The 23,446-nt window shown below is 37.7% G+C and overlaps 1 protein-coding gene across 1 annotated transcript; it reads right to left on the bottom strand.

The window, feature by feature from the left end:
• Positions 1-249: 249 nt before the first annotated feature.
• On the bottom strand, positions 250-6,597 carry LOC110778785 (probable WRKY transcription factor 3). The gene is made up of 4 exons (XM_021983345.2): positions 5,857-6,597; positions 4,775-5,460; positions 4,400-4,558; positions 250-902 (listed from the first exon to the last, which is right to left on the bottom strand). The coding sequence occupies exons 1-4, from the start codon at positions 6,295-6,297 to the stop codon at positions 632-634; spliced, it is 1,557 nt and encodes a 518-aa protein (XP_021839037.1). The 5' UTR covers positions 6,298-6,597; the 3' UTR covers positions 250-631.
• Between the last annotated feature and the right edge of the window lie 16,849 nt (positions 6,598-23,446).

Below are 23,446 nucleotides of genomic sequence, written 5' to 3'. Positions count from 1 at the left end.
CTATGAGCCCCTAAAAGTTCCTAAACACCCCTGCGGGCATGCACTCAGAGTAACCTACCATTCTAAGATCCTGAAAATCTTGTATAAGCAGAAACCATCGGTTTCAAGTAGTTCCAGAAACGCATTTCAATCGCTATGAGATGGGAGTACATATGCCTTTCTGAAAACAAACAATATTAACCCTAATCACCTACTTATATAGTTCACTGCACAGGACTTGGGGATTTGGAGACACTACTGAAACAAGGGGAACTTACAATCCGAACTTTTTATATTTCCCTACATGAATGAAGTGTTACAACAATTCTTTGTTTCCCCGTGTACAAAAGAATACATGTCAAAACTCAAAATAATAAGTAAGATCTACTAGACTAGTGTACACATACAACAAAAGTACTAACAAATACAACACAGGCATAATTCCTTTTCCATACTCTTACGAGATTCTTGATTACAGCTATGTTCAATATTTCCTGTATACTTGGCTCTTTCTTGTGTATCAATGGCAAGGTCCCTGGGCCAAGATAAAATTCTGGCCGTGTAGATTCAGAGAAAGAAAGAACAGAGTGCCCAAAATAGTGATTGAGATCTGTATTTTGACTCTAAAATAATTATCTTCTGACACAAACATCTACGTAATTCTTTCTTCTTTTAACCTTAGAAGTGCTACAGGCTGTTGATGAGTATTTGTAAAATCTGTCTTACCAACATAAGAATTGTTATTGTGTGGTCTCATTTGTGATGAGTTGTTGTTGGCTGTATTATGGCTACTCATTCTAGCAGCTGGGACATCATGGTCATGCTTGCCTTCATAAGTTGTAATGACTGCTTTAGGGTCTGAAGCTGCACGTTCTACATGCTTACGCACATTGCATCCTGCGTAAGTACATTTATAATAACTCCTGTTGAGAAATTACACATATGTCAGGTGGATATTGGATTGTTAAAATGGACAAGCATGTTACCGACTTCATTCACTTCAGTGGTATACACTTTACATAAATAACAATGCATGTCTAAAGAATATGATAGAATAGTACTCCCTCCGTCCCTTTTCATTCTTTAAGTACTCCATTTTCGGTGTCCCTTTTAATCTTTACCGTTGAAATATTTCCTTTTATATTATGTTAGCATTGGTTATGTAAAAAGATATAATCTTTATCCACATTAATTATCTGTTAAGTCGCGTGCATGATGTCAAACGTAAAGATTAAAAAGGGACGGAGGGTAAAGATGGATATTTCTTTGACTTTCGTTTCAATATGGAAATAGAAAAGCTTACCCAAAGAGATGGAACACCTTACATGATTACCCTTATAAAATTTTGTTATACAGAAAATTTTGGCAGATCCACCATGTTTTGAATCTTTCATGTTGGCTTATTAAGCAAATATCCCACTACCCATAGCATTTTTCCCTAACCATGAGAATTGGCTACACATTTAATGGCAGCATGGCACTGAACTCACTAGTAATCAGAGATTCAGAGGCATTACTAAACACAATAATGACAAATACATTGGATGCATCTTCCTTGCTCATAATGCAAACTAAAAATAAAATATACACTGACCAAGATGATTACATGAGGCCCAATCATTCAATAGTTTGGACCAAGGCCTTAATTTGATCAGTTCCATGACAAATACATGGCATTAGATTTCAGTTTGGTCAAAAGTCTCAGTACTCCGTAATTGATAACACTCAGTTTCATACTAACGTGCATCCGCCAAAAATAAACATCACACAGTACCATGACAATGTCGAAGAGAGTGAGAGGGCTAGATTAAGTAAACAAAATGTGAACATTTATGAAATTCTAGACAGATTCATATAGGATTTCCAAACATAGGGACCCAGCAATTAGACTTCTCTAAAAAGACAAGAATACCGAAACTTGAATTTCAAGGTTTTATTTAAAGTTTCTAGCTCAAGTTTTTGGCTCCAAATTCTGAAAGCCACCAAACTAAAAACTAACAGTAAAATGCATTCTAATATCAGGCCCCATAACATGATCAAAGAGTTCCCTCATTCAATTGTTAAGCTTACAGCCATCCACCATCAAAACTTCATGAAAGGTTTCTGAACCTTAATCAGGAAAGTTGTGACATTATTCCTTACATAATTGGGTCAATTACCTCATAATCTACTTTGTAGTTTCCAGTAAGGATCCATGATAGTTACACTGTAATTATCAGTTGAAAGGGAAACAAGACAATATTTCGGCCAATACAGAGCCAACACCTCAAAGCTCTTCAATGCAACATGTAAAACCATATCTGCAATTGTTTTCCTCTCTCACTTCTACGGAAATCACTTTTCAAAAAAATCCATCTAGATCAGCAAATTCAAGAGAAATCATTAAGAACTTATTATATGTCTTCCCTAACTCAAGGCTCCCTCATCATGTGTACACAACTACACATCCCATAGAATAACTAGCAATACACCAAATGTTTCTGCTATACCACTACTTTAATCATAAGATGAAATGCATTAGCCGGGATGCTACAGTTGATATGATGTGCACATAAAATCAGCTGTCAAGTTATTATCACAAAGACGCGAGATACTTCCAAAAAAAGGCAAAGTAGATTAGGATCTAAATCTAAGGGATCAAGTTGACAGTGATAGTAACAGTCTTTGTGAAGCTGTTAGATATGAAACATTGGTACTTGAATGTCTCATAGGCATGCTAAACTCAAGATGGACAAACAACGTGAAGAAATTAGTCGACTACTGCCTAAACAACCACATCAACAAATCCAAGAAGTAACCTTCTATACTAGGGCTACCAGCAGCATAAATATAGCATTTTAAACGGCCTCGCTCCCTAGCCACATTGAGACCACTAGCACGTGGTAAGCAACATATTTAACAGATATAACATCCTGATTCCACTTCAGAGACCAACTTTCATATACTTGCTATTCATAGCATCCACAATATGTTATAAGTTAAGTTTGTGACTGTAGGACTGCTAACTCAACCAGAGAACTGGAAAGTGCCTTCAGTTACAACTTATACTAAACCTTAGCTATCTCCGGAAACCAAAAATAAGTGATTGAGCTTGGGCTTGGGTAAAAGAACTGCACAAGGGGGAAAGGGTATTCACCAACTCAAATACAAATGGGAGATAGACCGTAAGAACTAAGGGGCTCTAGCCGTGAAACAAGAAAAGATGTGGGTGAGGTGCATCCATGCTTATTATATAAACGGCAAGAATGTGTGGTCTATGCCTATCCCTAAAGGAATTTGTTGGGACCTTAAAATGATCTTTGAATCTAGAGATATAATCAGTGATAATGGTGGGTTGCAGCTGTTTGTGGTTAAATAGAAATTTTCTATTAAGCTGCTACATCAGAAAATCAGAGGGATTGTGATTCAGTGAGCTGGAAAAGATTGATATGTAACAATGGAGCTGGCCCAAAAGGTGTATTTATCATGTGGCTTGCAGTATTACATGGGGTTGCAATAAAGCACAGACTCAAACAGTGGCACCTGACGTCTGATGATATATGTGTTTTCTACTCCTTCGCTGTTGAAATTGTGATAATCTCTTCTTTGGGTGGTCTTATTCAGGTGATTATGGACGAAAGTCTTGAGCTTATGGAAATTGCCCATTCCTATTTTGTCTTTTGCAGAGGAGATTGAGCTGGGGGCTAAAGCTTGAAGGCTGAAGCAAGGAAAGCATAAACTTCATGGCATGCTGTTGGCTGAAGCTATTTACAGTATCTAGCTCCAAAGAAATCAGAAGAAAAAAAAATCGCAATAGTTGTCTCTCTAGTGAAGCTGTGTTTCAAAGTGTAATTTTTAAAGTGGTTTGCAGGAGCTCGGAGAATATGCAATATTTGGATAAGTTGTTAAACAGGTTATTCTGGCCTCAACTCTTCCTAGAAGGTGGAAGATTAGAGCAATTCTGTTGTAGATCTTGTTTGGTTGTTTTGCCTTAGCAAGTTTGTCTGCTAAGAGATTGTTCAGGTGGTTAGTCAGTAGTGACAGGTCTGTTCTTGATACATGAAGTTAGCTTTCCTTTCAAGTTTCTTAGGGTTTTAATAAAACCATTTATTAATTGCCAAAATATACTTAGCAGACTGAAAGAGTTGTGTAATTCTTCAAAGACATGATGACGAACAGGCATTTTATATAGCACATGCAGCAAAAATATCATGATGTGACAATTATAAATTTGTTTCAGACAAAAAACTGAAGTAGGCACCAGAAATAGCAATTTGCAGAGAAAAATATTCATGAATTATGATAGCTGAGCACCTGGATGGACACTATGAATTGGTATACCTTGTTTGCCAATCATTAGCCCCAAAAGTAAAATGAGCGTAAGAAGTTATTTCAAAGCAGTGTAAAGTCAGCCATTTAATAACCAAAGAAATTGACTTGCCTTGGATATGGATTGCCTTTGACAACTTTTTGTCCATACTTGCGCCACCTATAGCCATCATCCAGAAGATCAACTTCGCTAGTTGTTTGAACAATGATCCTAGGTTCCGTAACTGTCCTATGCGAAGCAGTTTGTTCCGTCACCCGGACTTCCGTAATCCTTTACAAGTAATAGAAACAGTATCATTAGCACAAAATCAGAAGAAACCATAAACAAGTTGTTGTCCTCATTTACCGTTATGGTTTTTGTCTTTAGATCCTTCTCTTTCCCTCATTATCAGTAAACTCAGTAAGGGATGAGACATGATTTCTTTTCCTTATCAAATAATAATAATAAAAAAAAGGTAAACAAGTTCAACCCAATAAAAGTGAATACCTTCTTTTGGCATCGGGTTCATCTTCATCCCCTCTGGCTTCTCTAGCTCCAGCATTGCCCACTTCCTCCTCATCACTAGACAAATGCTCAGTGGTAGCTTGGCTAGACTCTTGATCCCTTTTAGACAATGAGTAAGCCATGGTTTCACTCGTGTTATTAGCTTGTGGCTGCATAGCAGAGTCAGGGTTTCCTTGAGTTCCAGGATTTTCATTAAGAATTCCACTGTCTTTTGAGCGTTTCTGTGGTGGCTGATGATTGTGCTGGCCCTTGTATATAATCTCAGTGACTTGGCCATCAAGAGAACGCTCCACTTTTTTTTTGACAGGACAGGCAGCATGTGTGCATTTGTAATAACTTCGCGGATATTCACTACCTTTCACTTGCTTCTGCCCATATTTCCTCCAGTTGTATCCATCATCGGCAGGCTTGTCAGCAATAATGGACGAAAATTGTGATCTTTGATCAGAACCAGAAACTTGGGCAGCCTCTTTGATTTCTCTAGAATCTGGTGCAGAAGATAGTATATTATGTTCCATTGACATCTCAGAGGAAAAACCAGGAAATGGGTCTGATGTGGAAGGAACTAATGCTAATGAAGATTGAAAGCCACCCTGCATTTGTAAGTTAGCTTGAGCTTGTGCAGTAACCTGAGCTAATGCTTGCTGATGAGACATTCCGAACGGACCCTACATACATTCATCTAAAATTAGTCTAAAACCGCAAATTCTGTCTCATTTTTTAATCTAATTCCGACGAGTTCTTCTGCACAATTATCAGAAGTTCAGCCCCAATACCATCACATTTTACCAAAGACCTCCCAAATTCTAAAACATCATACTTTAATTAACTTATTTTCGCAAAATCAACAAAACTAACCATCATCATTTTCATGATTATAACCATAATCATTTCCTTGAATTCAAATCAAAATTATAAAATCATGATTACATCGGTGTACTATAAGTCAACTCTACATTATCCTCCCAAAACCAAAATTAACTATATTTCACAAATAAATCCAAATCCCACCAAACAAAAATCTAATTCAATGAAATTAAATAGTGGGACCAACCCCAACCAACCTGTCCGGGAAAAAGACCGGGCGAATCGAGGAGCGTAGCCGGACTAAGCCCAGGAGAAAGCATAAAAAACCCTCCTCCACCGCCACCGCCACCTCCTTGCTGCTGCTGCGACGTCGGTGGCGGAGAAATCACCAAACTAGCGGGTCGATTTTCCTTGAACCGGACCAGGTCCGGTTCAGAAGGAGGTCGAGGGGAAGCAATAGCACCAGCAAGGAGTTGAGAGAAAGAGCGGCAGTCAGAGTCAGGATCGTTCTCAGAGAAGAAACTGGAAACAAGTGTCATCGGACCCGGGCTAAGCCCAAATCCTGAGCCACTAAACAACGATTCGATCCCTGCTCTAGAAGGTAAAGTAATTGTGGGGCGCTGCAAAGAAGATGAAGAAGACGGTGGTTTAGGCGGTGGTGGTGGTTTAACAGAGGGAGTGGCGTCATTTTCCGCCATATTTGTAAAGTAGTTCAGTTTTTTCTTTAATTTCTCTCTCCTGATTGTCCAGTTGCGCGGTTGATCTTCTGAACAGGTTGCTGCAAGAAAGTGAGAGAAAAGTGGAAGTGCCTTTTTATCAGTTTCGGATTTTATTTTATTTTTAAAAAAAGTTTCGTGTTTATGGCTTTTTTAGGATGTTAAATTTGCGATACCAAACTACTGGACATAAAAGGGTATGAGTTCTCCATAGATCGGAAATTCGGAAGACAACGATGTCCTTTTTCTTTTTTCTTTTTGCACTATTTTTCTTTCCTCATTTCTCTTTTTTTGATATTACATTTTCACATTATACTAATCATTTTCCAATTGTCTTCGATCCATCGTTACGCAGTTACGCTGACTTTTGTCATTTATATACGCCACAATTAATGATTGATATAATTGATTTTTGTCAAATATTGTGTAATCTCGTATCATTCTCATTAATCACACACGTATATATAGTACATCTCAGTTACCTAAACCCTAGGTACACATTAGGTAACATACCATATTTAGGACTCTACAGAATATTCACAGAATAATATCTAATATCTTAACATATCTTAACATCCCCCTCAAGATGGAGCATGTAGATCTCGAATGCCCATCTTGTTCAAAAAAAACTCAAATTGCGCCTTCCCCAACGCTTTGGTGAAGATATCTGCTAACTGAACCTTCGTCGACACGTACGACGGACTGATGATCCCTTCCTTGATTGCATCTCGAATGAAATGACAATCTGACTCGATGTGTTTTGTCCTTTCATGGAACACCGGATTCTGTGCAATATGCAACGCAGACTGACTGTCGCAATACATCCTCATGCCTTGGTCGTGTGTCACCCCCAAGTCGCGTAGTAGTTGTTTCAACCACTTCAACTCACACGTCAGAGCTGCCATCGATCGATATTCTGCCTCAGCAGACGACCGAGAAACAGTATGTTGTTTCTTGGTCTTCCAAGAAACTGGCGACATACCAAGTGACACAAACCATCCAGTCACCGACCGACGCGTCATTGGACACCCTGCCCAATCCGAGTCGCACCACCCCTCCAACTGCAACGCACTGTCCGACCGAAGTAGTATACCTTGACCCGGACACTTCTTCAAGTATCTCACTACTCGCAAAGCTGCTTCCCAATGTGCCTCCTTTGGTGCTTGCATAAATTGAGATAGGACATGTACAGAGTAGGCAACGTCTGGTCGCGTGACAGCCAAATAAACCAGACGTCCGATCAGACGCCTATACTGCTCACCGTCCGACAGGTCTGGCCCGTCTGCCAATGCCAACCTATGATTCTGTTCCATGGGAAAGTCCACAGGCTTTGTGACAAGGCTGTCGCGTGCCTATAAAAAATAACCTAACTAAACCTCCTAACTATGTAGTCGGGTAAGTAAGGGTCGAATCCCAAGAGACTAATGTATTAAAAACTAGCTAAACTGACTTGAATTAATACTAAGTGAGTAACCAAACAACGATTTAGAATGGATAATTAAACTAATTCTAGCTAAGAACGTAATTAATAATAAGACTAAAATCAAGGATTAAAAACACCTAGAGTTAAGCATCACCACTAGCATAATCAATGTAAAGATAAATTCCTACCCCAAACTAATTAAATAAATGTTCACGAGTAAAGGTAAACCTTAAATAATACCATGAACCTCTCCCGAGTATCAATGGCTTCCCTAATGTACAATCAAGACCTACTCCCGTGGAATCATGCATATTAGAGACATTAAATTCAATACCATAAATTCCTAACAATCCGTTCTACCTACTCCCGTGGAGAATTTCATGTCCTTAATTGAAATATTCAAATCCGTCAGAACCTAACTCCCGTTACGGTAAAGACAACGGAATAATAACAATACTAATTATCCCTAATCTAGTATTGGAGATTGTACAATCAATTAAGCAAGAACAATTAAATAATTAAATTGGGGAATTAAAAGAATAGATCATACATTAATCATTACTAGGGTTTACTTAACCCTAGATTAGAAAACTACTCATACATATTAATTAAACAAATAAGATAAACTAATGAAGAACACATAATTAATAACTAAAGTGGAAAGAGGAAAATAGTAAAGAATAATACTTGAATTGATTATGTGAGGGATTACGGCACTTTTGTTCCCAATAATGGCCAACAATCTCCAAAAACCAAAACTTTCAATCAAACGTGAATAATGATCAGTCTCCAAACGCAAAACAAGCAGCGTCCCTCGTCAAAACAATAAAAGTGACGGAAGAAGATTTTAGGTTTATTATACTACTTGTATTTATACCTCGATACAATAGGAAATATACTAGCTATTAAACTCTAATAATTAGCTCATTAAATGTTTAATACGGGATCGAAAGAAGAGTGCCACGGCTCGGGTGTGGGATGTAAAGTAGGCCACGGGTACGCCGTGATATTGGCTGCCCGGTGATCTTGTATTTGTCTTAAACTCTTGTTTGTATCACAGTGTAAACACCTTGTAAACGTGGGTGGCTCCTAGACATCGTACATTCGTACTCACTCTACCAACATCTTCTCCGAGGTCTACCAACTTGAGATATTTCCTACAAAACAAAAATAAAACAAACACGAGGAGAGAAATATCGAAAATAACGAATAATAGCACTTAAAGATCAAAATATGAAAGAAATATGACAAACAACGGACTAATATGACATATAAAATGCGTATATTATTGTGTTGTCAAATTCCCCCACACTTAACCTTTGCTCGTCCTCGAGTAAACAAAACTAAAAACTACACTAATAAAGCAATAAAATCCTAACTCACTGTCGTAGGAATCACGATTGCACTTAGCATGTGCAACAAGCCCTTTAAACCCCTAAGCTACCCTAGTGGACGAGTAAGGTCTCGTGAAGGTTTTCAGAAGGCATACCTACAAAGCCAAATAGTGAACATCCAAACCAATAGATGAAATCAAGTAACAAATTTGAAAACATGAAATCATTTGTTTTAAGAACTATGTTAAATGTCACAAATCAACGAACATCAAATGAAACAGTAAATTGATGACACCCTTCAACGACCAACCAGTCTTACCGCTTCCTTCCCCTAACTCAGTCATACGCATGTAACTTCTCACTTTAGTTGTGCAAAAGAAAACAAATAGTGTCTCTCATGTGTTTAAAAGGTAGTGGAATTATCACTCAACCTATTTATCGTTCAAGCACGTCGACTCTATGTAGTCTTCATCTTTAGACTTGCCTCTCGTCTTTCTCCACTTATTGGGTGATACATACACGGGGATCATGAGTTCCTCAAAAAGGGTAGACTTGGTTAAAATAGGGTGAGACGATGTCATTTGGGAATGTGGTGCTCATTTCCTAACAAGGAAAATAAATTATACTCCGATCAACACTACAAATTCCAAATTTTAGGTTCAATTTCCTCCCTTCTTACTTCTAAACAACCAAAACGACCCTTTATTTATTCACGACAACTATTTTTTTTTTTTTTTTTTTTTTTTTTTTTTTTTTTTTTTCTCTTTTTTTTTTTTTTTTTGCTTCGAGAAATTTGAAATGATTTATTTCTCGAACTCTCTTTTTTTTTTCCAATAAAATAGAACTTTATTTGAGCAACGAATTACAGAACTTTTCTTTCATATCACAATCTCCATACCTCCATAAAAATCATACACAATGGTAGCATTACTCCGCAAAAACCCGAACAAAACCTAAGAAAAGGCTCTAAGGCATGTAATGTAGGGCGTCAAGAAATGGGATTAAAGCTCAACATGGTTCATCCTAGGGGAGAATGTAAAATAAAAAAAAAGATAATTTGCTTGAGCAAACCTATTCCTAAAATCTGAAGCTCTAGCTAACTAAAGGAATCTCCAGTCATCCCCCCGCACGTGTATCACAAAGTCTCGAATAGTACCAAGGCAAGTCCAAGAATCGTACCACAAAAGAGGAAAAATATCTAATCACACATGAAAAATAGAGACTGATTTGAATGTGTCAGTCTATATGGCTCAAAGATCTCACCAGTTACTCAAGATACATGCATCAGTCGAGTCGGGGGCCGGAAGATAATTCTTACCACAAACCATTGCCAAGAAAGGATTTACTCATCTTACCGAATTACTCATATCAATGTCAATCAACTCACGACAAAAACATAGAAAAACATTTATATTCTTTTAAATTTACTTGTTCCATGAATCGGTTTGGAATGATCATTATTTTTGGACTCTAAGACTCTAAAAAAAACAAACTAACAAATAAAATAGTAAAATAAACACAAAAACTAATATGTACATATTGGTACCCTCCCCCACACTTAAATGTTGCAATGTCCGCAGTGCAAAAGTAAAGCATAAACGTAAGTAAAAGGGGAAAGGTACTCACAAAGCCTCACTGAGGAGGGGTAAGAGAAGGGTTTGGAAACCCTTGTGACTTCATCCAAGTGTTTAAATTCTCCAAGAGTGCGAACATGGATGAGATGTCTTCCTTAATAGTGCATTGCTCCTGCATGATTGTGTCAACTGATCCTTGGAGTTTTGCAAGTGCTCTCTCGATCGAGCTAGAGGAGGAGCTAGCACCCTCAGTAGTGCTAGGTATGACCAACGACTCGGGAAGAATAGGTACTCGAACGCTTGGTTGGGTGTCATCAAAAGACCAATTAGCCGCATTACGTAAAGACATGTCCTCCTGGGAAGGAAGTTCATGAAGGAAATAATGCCCTTGGTCCAAGTATGCATTCTATGTTAAGTCTAATAAATGCGGTTCAGTATTAATTAACAAGTTAATAATTCAGTGAGATCAAGTGAGCTGAATGCCTAGCTAGAGGCCGCTTCAGTTCAAGTGGAATTAATGATATTAATCCACAGCTTACTCTTGACTGAACCCGTAGGGTCACACAAATAGTACGTAAACGGATCAAGTATTTAATGGCATTAAATACTCCATCTATGAATATTCGGAACCGACGGATCTTGGTTTCAGTGGGAGCTAAGATCGTCACAGGCAAGAAATGAATACTCCGGAAACGATGATATTGCCGGAAACGGAAATATGGATCGTATCGGAAATATAAATATTATCCAAGTCGTAGATGTTGCCGGAAACGGAAACATGGTACGTGTCGGAAAATATTATCGGAAATGGAAATATTGCCAGAATCGGAAATATTGCCGGAAACGGAAATATTGTCAGAATCGGAAATATTACCGGAATCGGAAAATAATTCCGGAAACGGAAAAATTAAATATTTGTTCGAAACGGAAATTAATTCCGGAATCGGAAATATTAAATATTGTTCGTATCGGAAATGAATTCCGGAATCGGAAAATTTAATCGGAAGCGCATCGTACGAATAAGCATCGGACGAGGCCTGCCGGACGAGGCCCAGCACGAAGCCAGGCCATCGCCCAGCAAGCCAAGCGCGCCGCACAAACAGCAAGGCCAGGCCCAGCAGGCTGCGCGCAGCGCGCAGCGCGCACAGCGCGCACAGCACGCGCAGCGCACAGCGCGCACAGCGCGCGCAGCACGCAGCGCGCGCGGGCGCTGAGTGGGCTGCTGCTCGCGCGCACGCATGAGGCCCATCGTGGCTGTCGTGCGTGTGTGTGCAAGTGTTTGTGTTCGTGCACGTTTCCTAAAACATGCAGAGTTCGGTTAATGATTAAATTCCTAATTCTATTTGATAAATTAATTAAATTAGAGTTCTTGTAGGATTCTAGGTTTGATTAATTTGTATCTGAATAGGATTTCGATTCCCTTTCCATACCGCTATAAATATGAGGCTAGGGCTCACAATTTATAACACAAGTTTCAAAGTATTCAAAGTGAGTTTTTTGAGAGAAAAATTCAGTCACACATTTGCCTATAAAGTGCCGAAAATAATAGTACCTTAAGGGCGATTCTAGTTGGTCAATCTTAAGGCGGATCCGGACGTGCTGTGGACTATCTACGGAGGGACGACACTTGGAGTCCTAAAGACTTGTTCTTGTTCGGTTCGGGCGCAGCTAGGGAAGGCACGCAACAAAGAGTATGCATCTAATCTATGCTAAATGATTATGTGTAAATAATATGTATTCCTGGGTTTATGGTTTTTTCCGCATGATTTATGAATTGTCATATGTATCATAACCTAACAGTGGTATCACGAGCCCCTTATTATTTTCATAATCTAAATTGCATGAACATGGTTAAATATTACAAATTTGCAAGAATTAAAAGGGGTGATTAATTTTCGTAATTGTTAATTAATTGCAAATTGCGTTTATTTAATTATACGTACGCAGTTTTTCGGCAGTTTCTTCGTTACTCATCCAAATCGAGTGATTTTTGTGTCAATTCCGCATGTAAAAGGCATTCTAAAATTTTGACAAAAATAGTCTTTTTCTGCCGAACCCAGAATTCTCAAATTCGAAGCCTAACTATGACTTTTCGAAGGTTTTAGTTTTTCGAATGCAAAATTTCGTAAATTTAAGATGTTAAATTAAATATTTGCGATTCTTGTTGATAAATCTTGAATTTTTGATTGACCTACTGCATATGTTTAACAAGTTTGAATGCCTAGTCTTGTTAATTATGCAATCTAATTTGTAATTATGATTAATTTGTTGAAAATTAGAATAATTTAGAATTAATTTGATTTTCATAATTAATTGTAATTTAATTAGAAACCTATGATTAAAAACCACCATAAAAATTGTAAATTTACGATAAATTTTAAATTTTTATGACCTAGACTTGAATCCATAACAATCGGAAATCAATTGGATAATAAATTTTCGATTTTTTCGCCCTAAAATTATGAAATTAATATTATTTATTAATTTGTCATTAATTTTAAATATAAATTTTAAATTTTTATGCGATTCGTTCATAAAACTTGCACGCACGAAGCAATGGACGCTTCGTGTTACCCTTAAGGGGTGTTGTATAATGCGGGCATGCGACGACGAGCAAGGGAGCTCGTCGCCCGTGCGGCACGAATGCAATGAGCAAGGGCGTAGTGCACGAGCACAAGGCAGCAGCCCTGCCTTGTGTCGTGTGCCACGAGCAATGAACGAATGGGCATGGGCGAAGGGCAAGCCAAGGCAGTCGCGTGTGGGCAGCAAGCGAGCTGCGCCACAACGCGCGCTGCCTCGCACAAGAGCGCGCAGCCTCGCGCGCAGCGAGCGCAAGCTCGCGTGCCACGAGCGCTGCGCCCAGCATTACTCGCGCGCACAGCGCGCGATGTCGCCCGCCCAGCGAGCGATGTCGCGCCCCAGCGAGCGATGGCTCGCGCGCACAGCGAGCGATGTCGCGCGCCCAGCGAGCGATGTCGCGCGCCCAGCGAGCACCAATGCGTGCGGAGGCTTGCGATAGGGAAGCAGCAGCTATGCGACGAGCGCATGGGCTGCGCGCACATGGCCAGCAATGGCTGTGTGCGTACGGCCCATGGGCGTGCAACGCGTAGGGTGTTTGCGTTACGATTAGATCGTTTTGAATGTTTAATTTGAAAATTTCAGTTCACGTAATTTTAATTAATTTTAAAATTAATAATTTAAATTATTTTCTTGGATTTTAATTTTGAATATTATAATTATAATAAATGTTATTTATTCTAATTATTTTACTAAAATTAAAATCATGAGTTAATTTAAATACGACTGAAATTAAATTAAATTTTTTTTTTTTGGATTCAATTATAAATTGATATGAGCTTTATTTTAATTAAATTTGTATGTTTCCGGTTGGACTAGAAATACATTTTTATGTTTAAAATTGGTAAAGCATATGAATTTATTGGTTTAAGTGGGAGCGCTTTTTAGTCATAAACTCTTGATTAGGTCTACAAATCCTTAAGGTTAAAACAACTTGATTAGGATTAATAAGGACTGAATAATTGGTAGATTATTGGTGCCCTTGATTAATTGCTGCAAATGTTTACGTGATGCATAATGTGTTTTACTAACCAGCTATGTGGGCCATTCATGATAATGAATGGGTGAATGGTATATATTGTATATGTACTGTTTTGCAGGTTATGAAGTGACTAGTATGGCCCAAATAGGATAGAAAATATGGTCTGCGTACCATTAATTTGAATGTAATTGGTCTAAAGTACCAAAGTTATTTTTCAATTCAAATATGGTCTGCGAACCATCAAATAGTTGTAATTAGTTATAGCTTATCCTATTTGAAGAAAATGGTGCCTCCCACGGAGATTTTCAAGACGGACTTTGAAGTCAAAGCTTCAAGATGAAGTCGGGCCATACTAGATCACAAATATCTTATGCATGTTTTAAGTTATTTATTGCTTTTAAATATGTCTTAAAATGCATGAGATCAAAACCTTGATTATGTTGCATGATTAAGGATTTTAGTTCACTTAAAATCTAACCAACATAGTAAGAGCCTTAAGTTCCAAACTTAAAAATTGAGTTAAAAGGTGCCATGCCAAAATATACACTTGCTTGGATATCCTTTACATCAATCTAGTGATAGTTTTCGCTCAGCGAGGTGTTGCTTATTGGTCCTAAAGGGGCAAGGTACACAAATAATTGTGAGTACATGTTAGTTTTGGTGAAACTCAACGATATAAGTAAGGAGTCCTTTTATGTCGTGGCAAAATCGATAGGTTTACCTAATAAGTTCTTAGACGTACCTATCAACCAAGAGTAGTTTCTAGACTATTAGCAAAAGGCTTTTGCTTACCTAAAATGTTTTAGAATTGAGTCGACAAACTGTGCTTAATTCTTCAATGGTTTTAGGGTCTTGGAATCATTTTATTCACACCTGCCGGAACAATAAAATCGAATAAAATGCTAATAACTTGTTTGAATTGCATGGTTGCTTTAATTTCAAGTTATTATTCATGATAAATGTTTAGACTTTGCATGCTTCAATGTATGTTTTAATTATTGTTTATAATTAAATATCTTGCACTGCAATAAATCCTTTTAGAAAGGTAACAGTAAATTTCCTCGATTGGTAGTGAATCCAAGAACGATTCACGGAAAAGAGAGAAAGTGAGCAATTTAAAATGTACGTTTCTTATATCGACTTTTATGGTTGTTTTCGAATATCAAAATCGAATGGCAAACCAATTGGTGCTTGTGAATTCAAAATACACTGTAGTTTTGAGATCATAAAGCATTGAGTCTAATACGCTCAGCTTTACCAATGGTTAAACAACCTAATATCTTTGTCCATTTAATTCTCGAATGAGTCTAGTCCCTAGACATTCGAATAGATCGATACTTAGAGAACTTTAGAAGCTTCTGGTAAGATCATCTAGTTGAAACAAAATATTCAACATAAATTAAAATGGTAAAGAACCTTGTTGGTGACATTGGACATGTCTAACAAAGTATAAAAGTCAACACTAAAGAATTCAATTCTTAAGACTATAAGAAAGGGTACAAGAAATAGGAAAACGGGGAACAAATGAAAGGAATTTACGATTTCGTTTCTACCTATAAGTTTATGTTTAAAGAGAAGTGACCTAGCAATCAAACTTCCTTGGTATCATATACCGCTTGAGGTTCTTACTTCGGTAATAACTCAAACAATGGAAGCTAGGATACACTAATGACCTACAAGTGGGAAATGAAGCATGGAAATGCTACATTAGTTGTAGGGTCATCTAGTTTGTTTTAAGTCCTTTCAAAGGCTGGAACTAAATGGCTATTTTATTCCATAATCAGCATACCTAAATTTCTGCTTCAAACACAGAAAGACTCACATTCAGAAGAACAAAAACAATGCTTGTTTGTTTGTTTATTTGAATGAAATGGTCATTTACGGGATGAGTCAATATGCTTGATTAAAACAAACAACTCTTTAAAGAACTTTACTAGGTTCAAATCAACCCCTTGATTTGAGTTCCACTAATCTTTGGCATTGTTGCTTAGACCATATCAACAAGTTAACATTCAAAAACTCTATTTTAATGGACTTTTGAAAGTTGGTTGATTTCTAGATCAACTTAAGACAAGCTAGTCTTACTTGTTGAAAGTAACAAAAGATGTGAACTATTGTTAGAACGCCTAGACAATAGAGTTCAAAGCTAAAGAAAGATTTTATGACTTTATTATTTCGCATGGATTTGAGTGAATGTAGGTTTATTTACTCAAATGTGATATAAGTTGAATCTGTTTGGCTAGTTCAAAGATTCAGAAGTATAAAATCCACTTGGCAAGAAATCATAAAGATCTAGGTTAGATCATGTTGATGATTACTTGAGACCAAATATGATCATCAATGATTGTGTGTTGTAATTTCACAATCTAGGTCCATAAGATATGGCATATCGTAGTTGGAATAATCGAAGTCAATTAGTACTTGATTCGATCAATGATGAATCATAAAGACTTTTCCTATAATTTCTAAAACAAAATGCTCAACTACCACCAAACTAAACCAAATTCGTCAAAGCTATTGAAAAGTAATTTCAGGATATCTTTTCAATTATATATATCTAAAGAGTTGCTAAACTCAGTGGGAGCTTAGTGTTTGTTATTCAACAAACTAAGGCCCAAGTCTAGATATATGTTTCATTGTGATTTATTCAAATGAGACACAAGGGTATTGTTTCTACCACGAATTTTTGAGAACATAATGTTTGTTTGCTCGAAATAATGTCCTTTTGGAGATTCGTTTCCAAAATGACAAGTGGGAGAAAATAGACCTCGAAAGTCTTCGAGGCGAACAACAAACATAAACGGACATTCCGGAGGCTTTTCGAAGTGCTTCAGAAAAACCGAACTTATTCTTTAAGGACTTTAGAAGTGGCTTTAAAGAATAGACATCTCTTAGAAGACTTTACAAGTTCTTCAAGGAGAACAGAATATTCAAAGGACTTTCAAGTGGCTATTGATATTCTATTGTTTGATGTTCTATACCCAAGTAGGCATAGAATTCAAGTCACTGAAACTATGAGATTCTTCTATTAGATAGTGAAGAAACATAGAGATCAGGTCAATGAAACTATGAGATTCTTCTATTAAATAGTGAAGAAACCTACAACTTGCAGTCAAACTATTATCATATAGATTAATGAGTTTGTGACTTGTAAGAAAGCTATGACGAAATATAGATTCCCTAAAATGGTTAGAGGCCATATATAGACTATATGTTTAATTGGTTAAAGGCCATAAAACATACTCAATGTTTTGATGACAAAATTGAAATTTTGTTGATTTGCAAGAATAGTTTCACACCTATTGGTTGCAAGTCTGTTTTAAGGATAAAAACCATCAAACATGAAATTGTGTTCACAACACAAAGCTAGATTAGTTGCTAAAAGGTTACAAGCAAATTCATGGCATGGATTGTGTTGAAACCTCATGCATAATCGTAATGCTCAAGTCTATAAATCAAGCAATGATTGCATATTGGTACATATGGCAATTGGATGACAAAACATATTCCTCAATCAAATGTTGGAAGAAAACTATGTACATGTCATGTCATAGGATTTGTGGATCCAAATAATGCTTGAAATGAATGCCAGCTTAGGAAATCTAAGTACAGATTTAAGCAAGCAATTGGGAATTGGAATTGTATTTTAGTGAAGCTAATAAGTATTTTAGTTTCATAAAATATACATGATTCTTATAGATATATAAGAAGTTTAGTGGGAGTACGTAAAACTTAATTGGTCCTATGTGTATCACACACATATCTCTCTATTATGAAATAACATTCAAATGCTAATTACTTAGATTTGAAATTATTCATCAATAATGGACCATGGCGAAACTTAGTACATATTGGGTATTAAGATCTATTTACAAAGATCTTATAATATTGTTTTAGATTAAGTAATGACATTTACTAAATCAAACACGAAAGTCTCCATTGGAGATATTCGACCCATATGAATAAATCTAAGTAAAGGATGTTTGAACTATGTATAAGCATTTACTAAGTTAAACATCAAAGGATCTAAATAAGATTCTTAACCTATATTATATGTCAAAGAATTTAGCTGAATTTAGTATCTACTGAAACTAGATAAGCTAAAGTTACATGAATAGAATTCAATTGGGAATTATTCTGCAAAAGAATTTATCATGTATGATATAATATGAGGATCGCCAAAAATGTATCGTATGACTTTAGGCATGACGAACATATACCAATCTCTATTGATCTAAGTGAAGATCAACTAGATTGAGATCAAGAATACTTATGGTACTTGAAAAGGTACATAGGAATAGTTCTTGATTCAAGGAAATAAAGATATGCTAAATATTGATGCTACACGCATAAACACTGGCAAAGGATCAAGCAAGACCCTTTGGAGTTAACCATTGATAAGGACGAGCTATAGAGTATCGTGTTTTAAAATGGCAACATGGATTGGAGACCATGAGTTGTTGCGTGGGAAATTAAAATAATAATTTCTATGTTCTAAGATATAGTTGGAGAATCTTCCACATATCTATGAACTGCTTGGATAGGTAAATCCAAACAAAGCATCACTAGCAACCTATACAGTTGAAGTAAAAGTGATTGTTGCCTAAGAAGCAATAAAACAGGGTTGTTTAAAGTTCTTCACTGAACTTGGGTAGATCACCTATCTGCTGGCTTGATGGTTCTTCATTGAAAAATGCGTAGAACCACTCTTGAAGCAAGAAAAACGTCTGCTAACTTGATGGTTCTTCATTGCAAAATGAGTAAAACCACCATCGAAGTAAGAAAGACTAGATCGCATAATAAACAAACTCAAAAGATCTTATTCATCATATCTCGAAGAACATTCGATGAAAAAGGATATTAAGATTGGCAAAGAATGATAACTAAACCTATGCAACAAGTGAGAAGCAACACTCACATTGTCGCACTGGAAATCAAGCATAGCTTTGAATTCCACGAATTGTTTTAGAAGATGGGTTTGAGGCCCATGGTTATAAAACATTGGGGTTGAACATTTATCATATATGAAATGTATTTTCATATTCCATTTAATCTTGGTTTAGTATTAAATGATGAGTCCCTTCAAATTTGACGATATATTCAAGATAGACTGTCAGGACCAGTCCTGTGACTAAGAAATGTCTATCAAGTGAACTTGAAAGTCAAAGGTTGAAAATGGTCCCTAGTCGGAGTTTTCTATAAAATTGGACGCATAGAAAACGTTAGACGACTAGAATGCAAGATGACTAGTAGTTCTGTTTCTTGAACTATGTGGACATGGCAATGTCATAATCATTTGCATAGATACTTACTTTGGGAAGACTAGTATCGGACAAGACCTATGAAACTTTACTGTAAGAGATGAAAATCTGTCATAAGTAAATTTCATTAAATTATTAGACACTAAATCCTCAATACCTGAGTGATTTGAGATTACTTGTTTGAGAACTGGTTGCTTTGACGTTGACCAACCGTCGCACCGTAAAAGGAGGCTATAAAGGCAACGCTCAGGTAATCACCTATCAAACGAAGTCTAATCTCAAGATCGCAAGATTGGGATTGTCCTCCCATAAATCGGGATGAGATGCTTAAAAGTTGTACAAGGCCACTCGGAGAGCTAGAAACTGTGAAATGCATGGCCGTGCTCGGATGAATCATAGGCTATGATTATCTGTTTATTTGATCAGTTGAACTCTGAAACCGAGGAACACCTCTGGACATAATAAGGATGACAACTCTTACCTTATGTTCAAGAGCAAGCATCGAGCGACAAAGGAATTAGGAAATGCACACTTGTCCCTAAGGACAAGTGGGAGACTAAAGGAAATAATGCCCTTGGTCCAAGTATGCATTCTATGTTAAGTCTAATAAATGCGGTTCAGTATTAATTAACAAGTTAATAATTCAGTGAGATCAAGTGAGCTGAATGCCTAGCTAGAGGCCGCTTCAGTTCAAGTGGAATTAATGATATTAATCCACAGCTTACTCTTGACTGAACCCGTAGGGTCACACAAATAGTACGTAAACGGATCAAGTATTTAATGGCATTAAATACTCCATCTATGAATATTCGGAACCGACGGATCTTGGTTTCAGTGGGAGCTAAGATCGTCACAGGCAAGAAATGAATACTCCGGAAACGATGATATTGCCGGAAACGGAAATATGGATCGTATCGGAAATATAAATATTATCCAAGTCGTAGATGTTGCCGGAAACGGAAACATGGTACGTGTCGGAAAATATTATCGGAAATGGAAATATTGCCAGAATCGGAAATATTGCCGGAAACGGAAATATTGTCAGAATCGGAAATATTACCGGAATCGGAAAATAATTCCGGAAACGGAAAAATTAAATATTTGTTCGAAACGGAAATTAATTCCGGAATCGGAAATATTAAATATTGTTCGTATCGGAAATGAATTCCGGAATCGGAAAATTTAATCGGAAGCGCATCGTACGAATAAGCATCGGACGAGGCCTGCCGGACGAGGCCCAGCACGAAGCCAGGCCATCGCCCAGCAAGCCAAGCGCGCCGCACAAACAGCAAGGCCAGGCCCAGCAGGCTGCGCGCAGCGCGCAGCGCGCACAGCGCGCACAGCACGCGCAGCGCACAGCGCGCACAGCGCGCGCAGCATGCAGCGCGCGCGGGCGCTGAGTGGGCTGCTGCTCGCGCGCACGCATGAGGCCCATCGTGGCTGTCGTGCGTGTGTGTGCAAGTGTTTGTGTTCGTGCACGTTTCCTAAAACATGCAGAGTTCGGTTAATGATTAAATTCCTAATTCTATTTGATAAATTAATTAAATTAGAGTTCTTGTAGGATTCTAGGTTTGATTAATTTGTATCTGAATAGGATTTCGATTCCCTTTCCATACCGCTATAAATATGAGGCTAGGGCTCACAATTTATAACACAAGTTTCAAAGTATTCAAAGTGAGTTTTTTGAGAGAAAAATTCAGTCACACATTTGCCTATAAAGTGCCGAAAATAATAGTACCTTAAGGGCGATTCTAGTTGGTCAATCTTAAGGCGGATCCGGACGTGCTGTGGACTATCTACGGAGGGACGACACTTGGAGTCCTAAAGACTTGTTCTTGTTCGGTTCGGGCGCAGCTAGGGAAGGCACGCAACAAAGAGTATGCATCTAATCTATGCTAAATTATTATGTGTAAATAATATGTATTCCTGGGTTTATGGTTTTTTCCGCATGATTTATGAATTGTCATATGTATCATAACCTAACAGTTCATCCTCAACGTTTTTGATACACCAAATAGTAGTACCCTCTTTCTTTTTTAACCAGCTCGAAGGAACGTCTACAGCATCCTGACCGTCAATAGCCCCATCTCTCTTAAGTAGAGACACATGACCCAAGTAAAGCGCAATTGGGGTTATGAGTCCCCCTTGCACAAAGACTCCTCCACCGGTGGTCGTGTTTGCCAAAGTTTGCATTTGTCGTACTAAGAAAGCACCTGCATCGATGGGTTGAGCATGAAGCATATGATGGAGCATATATAATTCTTCCTTGCGAACCTTACCCCATTCTTTTCGGCCAAAGATGGTACTCGCGAATACCTTAAGGATATACCGTAGAGCTGGGTGACGAACTGAAGTTATCGAGCTCTCCTTCGAGTCATAGTCATTTTCACCAGTTAAAATTCGCCAAAGAGGTACAGCAGACCAATGCTTAGGTGTCAGTCGGGGTCCAGTAGTGGGTAAACCGAGAACTTCATTAAATTTTGCTACAGTCCATGTGTGTGTCTCGTTGTACATCTGGAAAGTGATCATGCCATCACCACAACGTGAATCCGCATACGTAACTGCCTTTAAGGAGCTCAAAAATTCCAATGTAACTCTCTTATATGTTGGGTATTTATTCATGAGAAATTTACCCCAACCAACATTAGAGAATAACCAATTAATATCATCTTCAATATGCAAGGAATTTATGACATCAATGTCACAGTAACGAGTAGTAGTTACTCCTCTCAGAAACAATCTCTCATACTTCTTCTTATGTTCATCATCCACAAATTTAATATCGTAGTAATTAATTACCACTTGTTCCTTTTCACTTGATGATGGAGTTGATACTTTACCCTTAGATACACAAGATGTAGCTTTAGAAACGGAGCTTTTACCCTTAGAAATTTTTTTCACCCTAGGATTTGAAGATGCAAGGGACGTTTTTTGCTTAGACGGAGCCATGGATGCAATACTCGAGCCCAGATCACAATAATTAAAATCAAAGTGCCAAACTTAAATGCTCTGCACGTGCCCCACAAATAGGTATAGCACAATTTGAGACTATCCCAGGCACTCAAAACTTAAAGGGCCCACTCACCTTGTTCACCGAAATTGAAAGTGTGCACCACCGCCTACAAATATTCTTCTCAAGAATTCTGGATTTATGCTATATACTCGTACCGATTATATTGGTTTTCAGCCAGAAGTAGATATTGATTAAAGCAAACCAGATAAGGCACAAATAATTCCAGCAATTTATCGATAATCGAACAGGGAGTTCAAGACTTAGGGTTCGAATTCTTTCAATTGGTCTGGATTAGGGGTGAAATCTGAATGCTACACTGCTGCTGCGGCGGTTCTTGTGTCAACATTTAAAGTCAAGAAATCACAGATATCTTTAAAGGAGGAGGAGAACTTGAGGAGAATAGGATGCCAAGAGATTCACTGATGTTAGGACTCATTACCCCCTTTTTTTATGTTGATTTACGATGGGCCACAGTCGGGCCGGGGCTTGTATCTCCATGCCACGGTGAGTCCGCGAACTTTGCTGTAGTTTTCTCTTAATCTCTCTCTTTTTCTTTTCTTTAATACTATCAAGCACCAGTTAGAATCACAGCCACCCAGTGGCGAGATGCTTTGGGCCGCGGTACCACAGTGGGTTGTACTGGCTTCCGTAGCTGCTACTACTGATAACCCACAGGGGTCTGCGAGTCGTAGCTTGCTACCTGCAACAGAAATAGAGAAGACGAAGGCACCAACTAAAAAAAAACAAAAAATTAAACGCACAACTGAATTAGACTAACATTAAATAAAGAGAAAATAATATAAAAGAAATAAAAAAAATAAAAAAAATAGAGTAAACACTAGGCCTGATCCTATAATGTAGGAATTCACTACTATTGCTCATACATAAAGTCATAATGGCCAATCTGCAACAACAGCAAAAACGACACGAAAAATAAACAAAAGTAAAAGAAAACAAACAGTAGAAG

The sequence above is a fragment of the Spinacia oleracea genome, chromosome 6, assembly GCF_020520425.1.
Source record: "Spinacia oleracea cultivar Varoflay chromosome 6, BTI_SOV_V1, whole genome shotgun sequence".
Classification (NCBI taxonomy): Eukaryota; Viridiplantae; Streptophyta; class Magnoliopsida; order Caryophyllales; family Amaranthaceae; genus Spinacia; species Spinacia oleracea.
Note: the sequence above shows the minus strand (reverse complement) of the source record. Positions and strands in the feature narration are given on the sequence as shown.

Excerpts from the sequence above, each read along its gene's own strand:
- LOC110778785 (XM_021983345.2), bottom strand. The coding sequence starts at position 6,297 with ATGGCGGAAAATGACGCCACTCCCTCTGTTAAACCACCACCACCGCCT. Across the intron at positions 4,559-4,774 it reads GAACCCGATGCCAAAAGAAG|GATTACGGAAGTCCGGGTGA; the intron begins GTATTCACTTTT and ends TTACTTGTAAAG. Across the intron at positions 903-4,399 it reads AAAGGCAATCCATATCCAAG|GAGTTATTATAAATGTACTT; the intron begins GCAAGTCAATTT and ends ATTTCTCAACAG.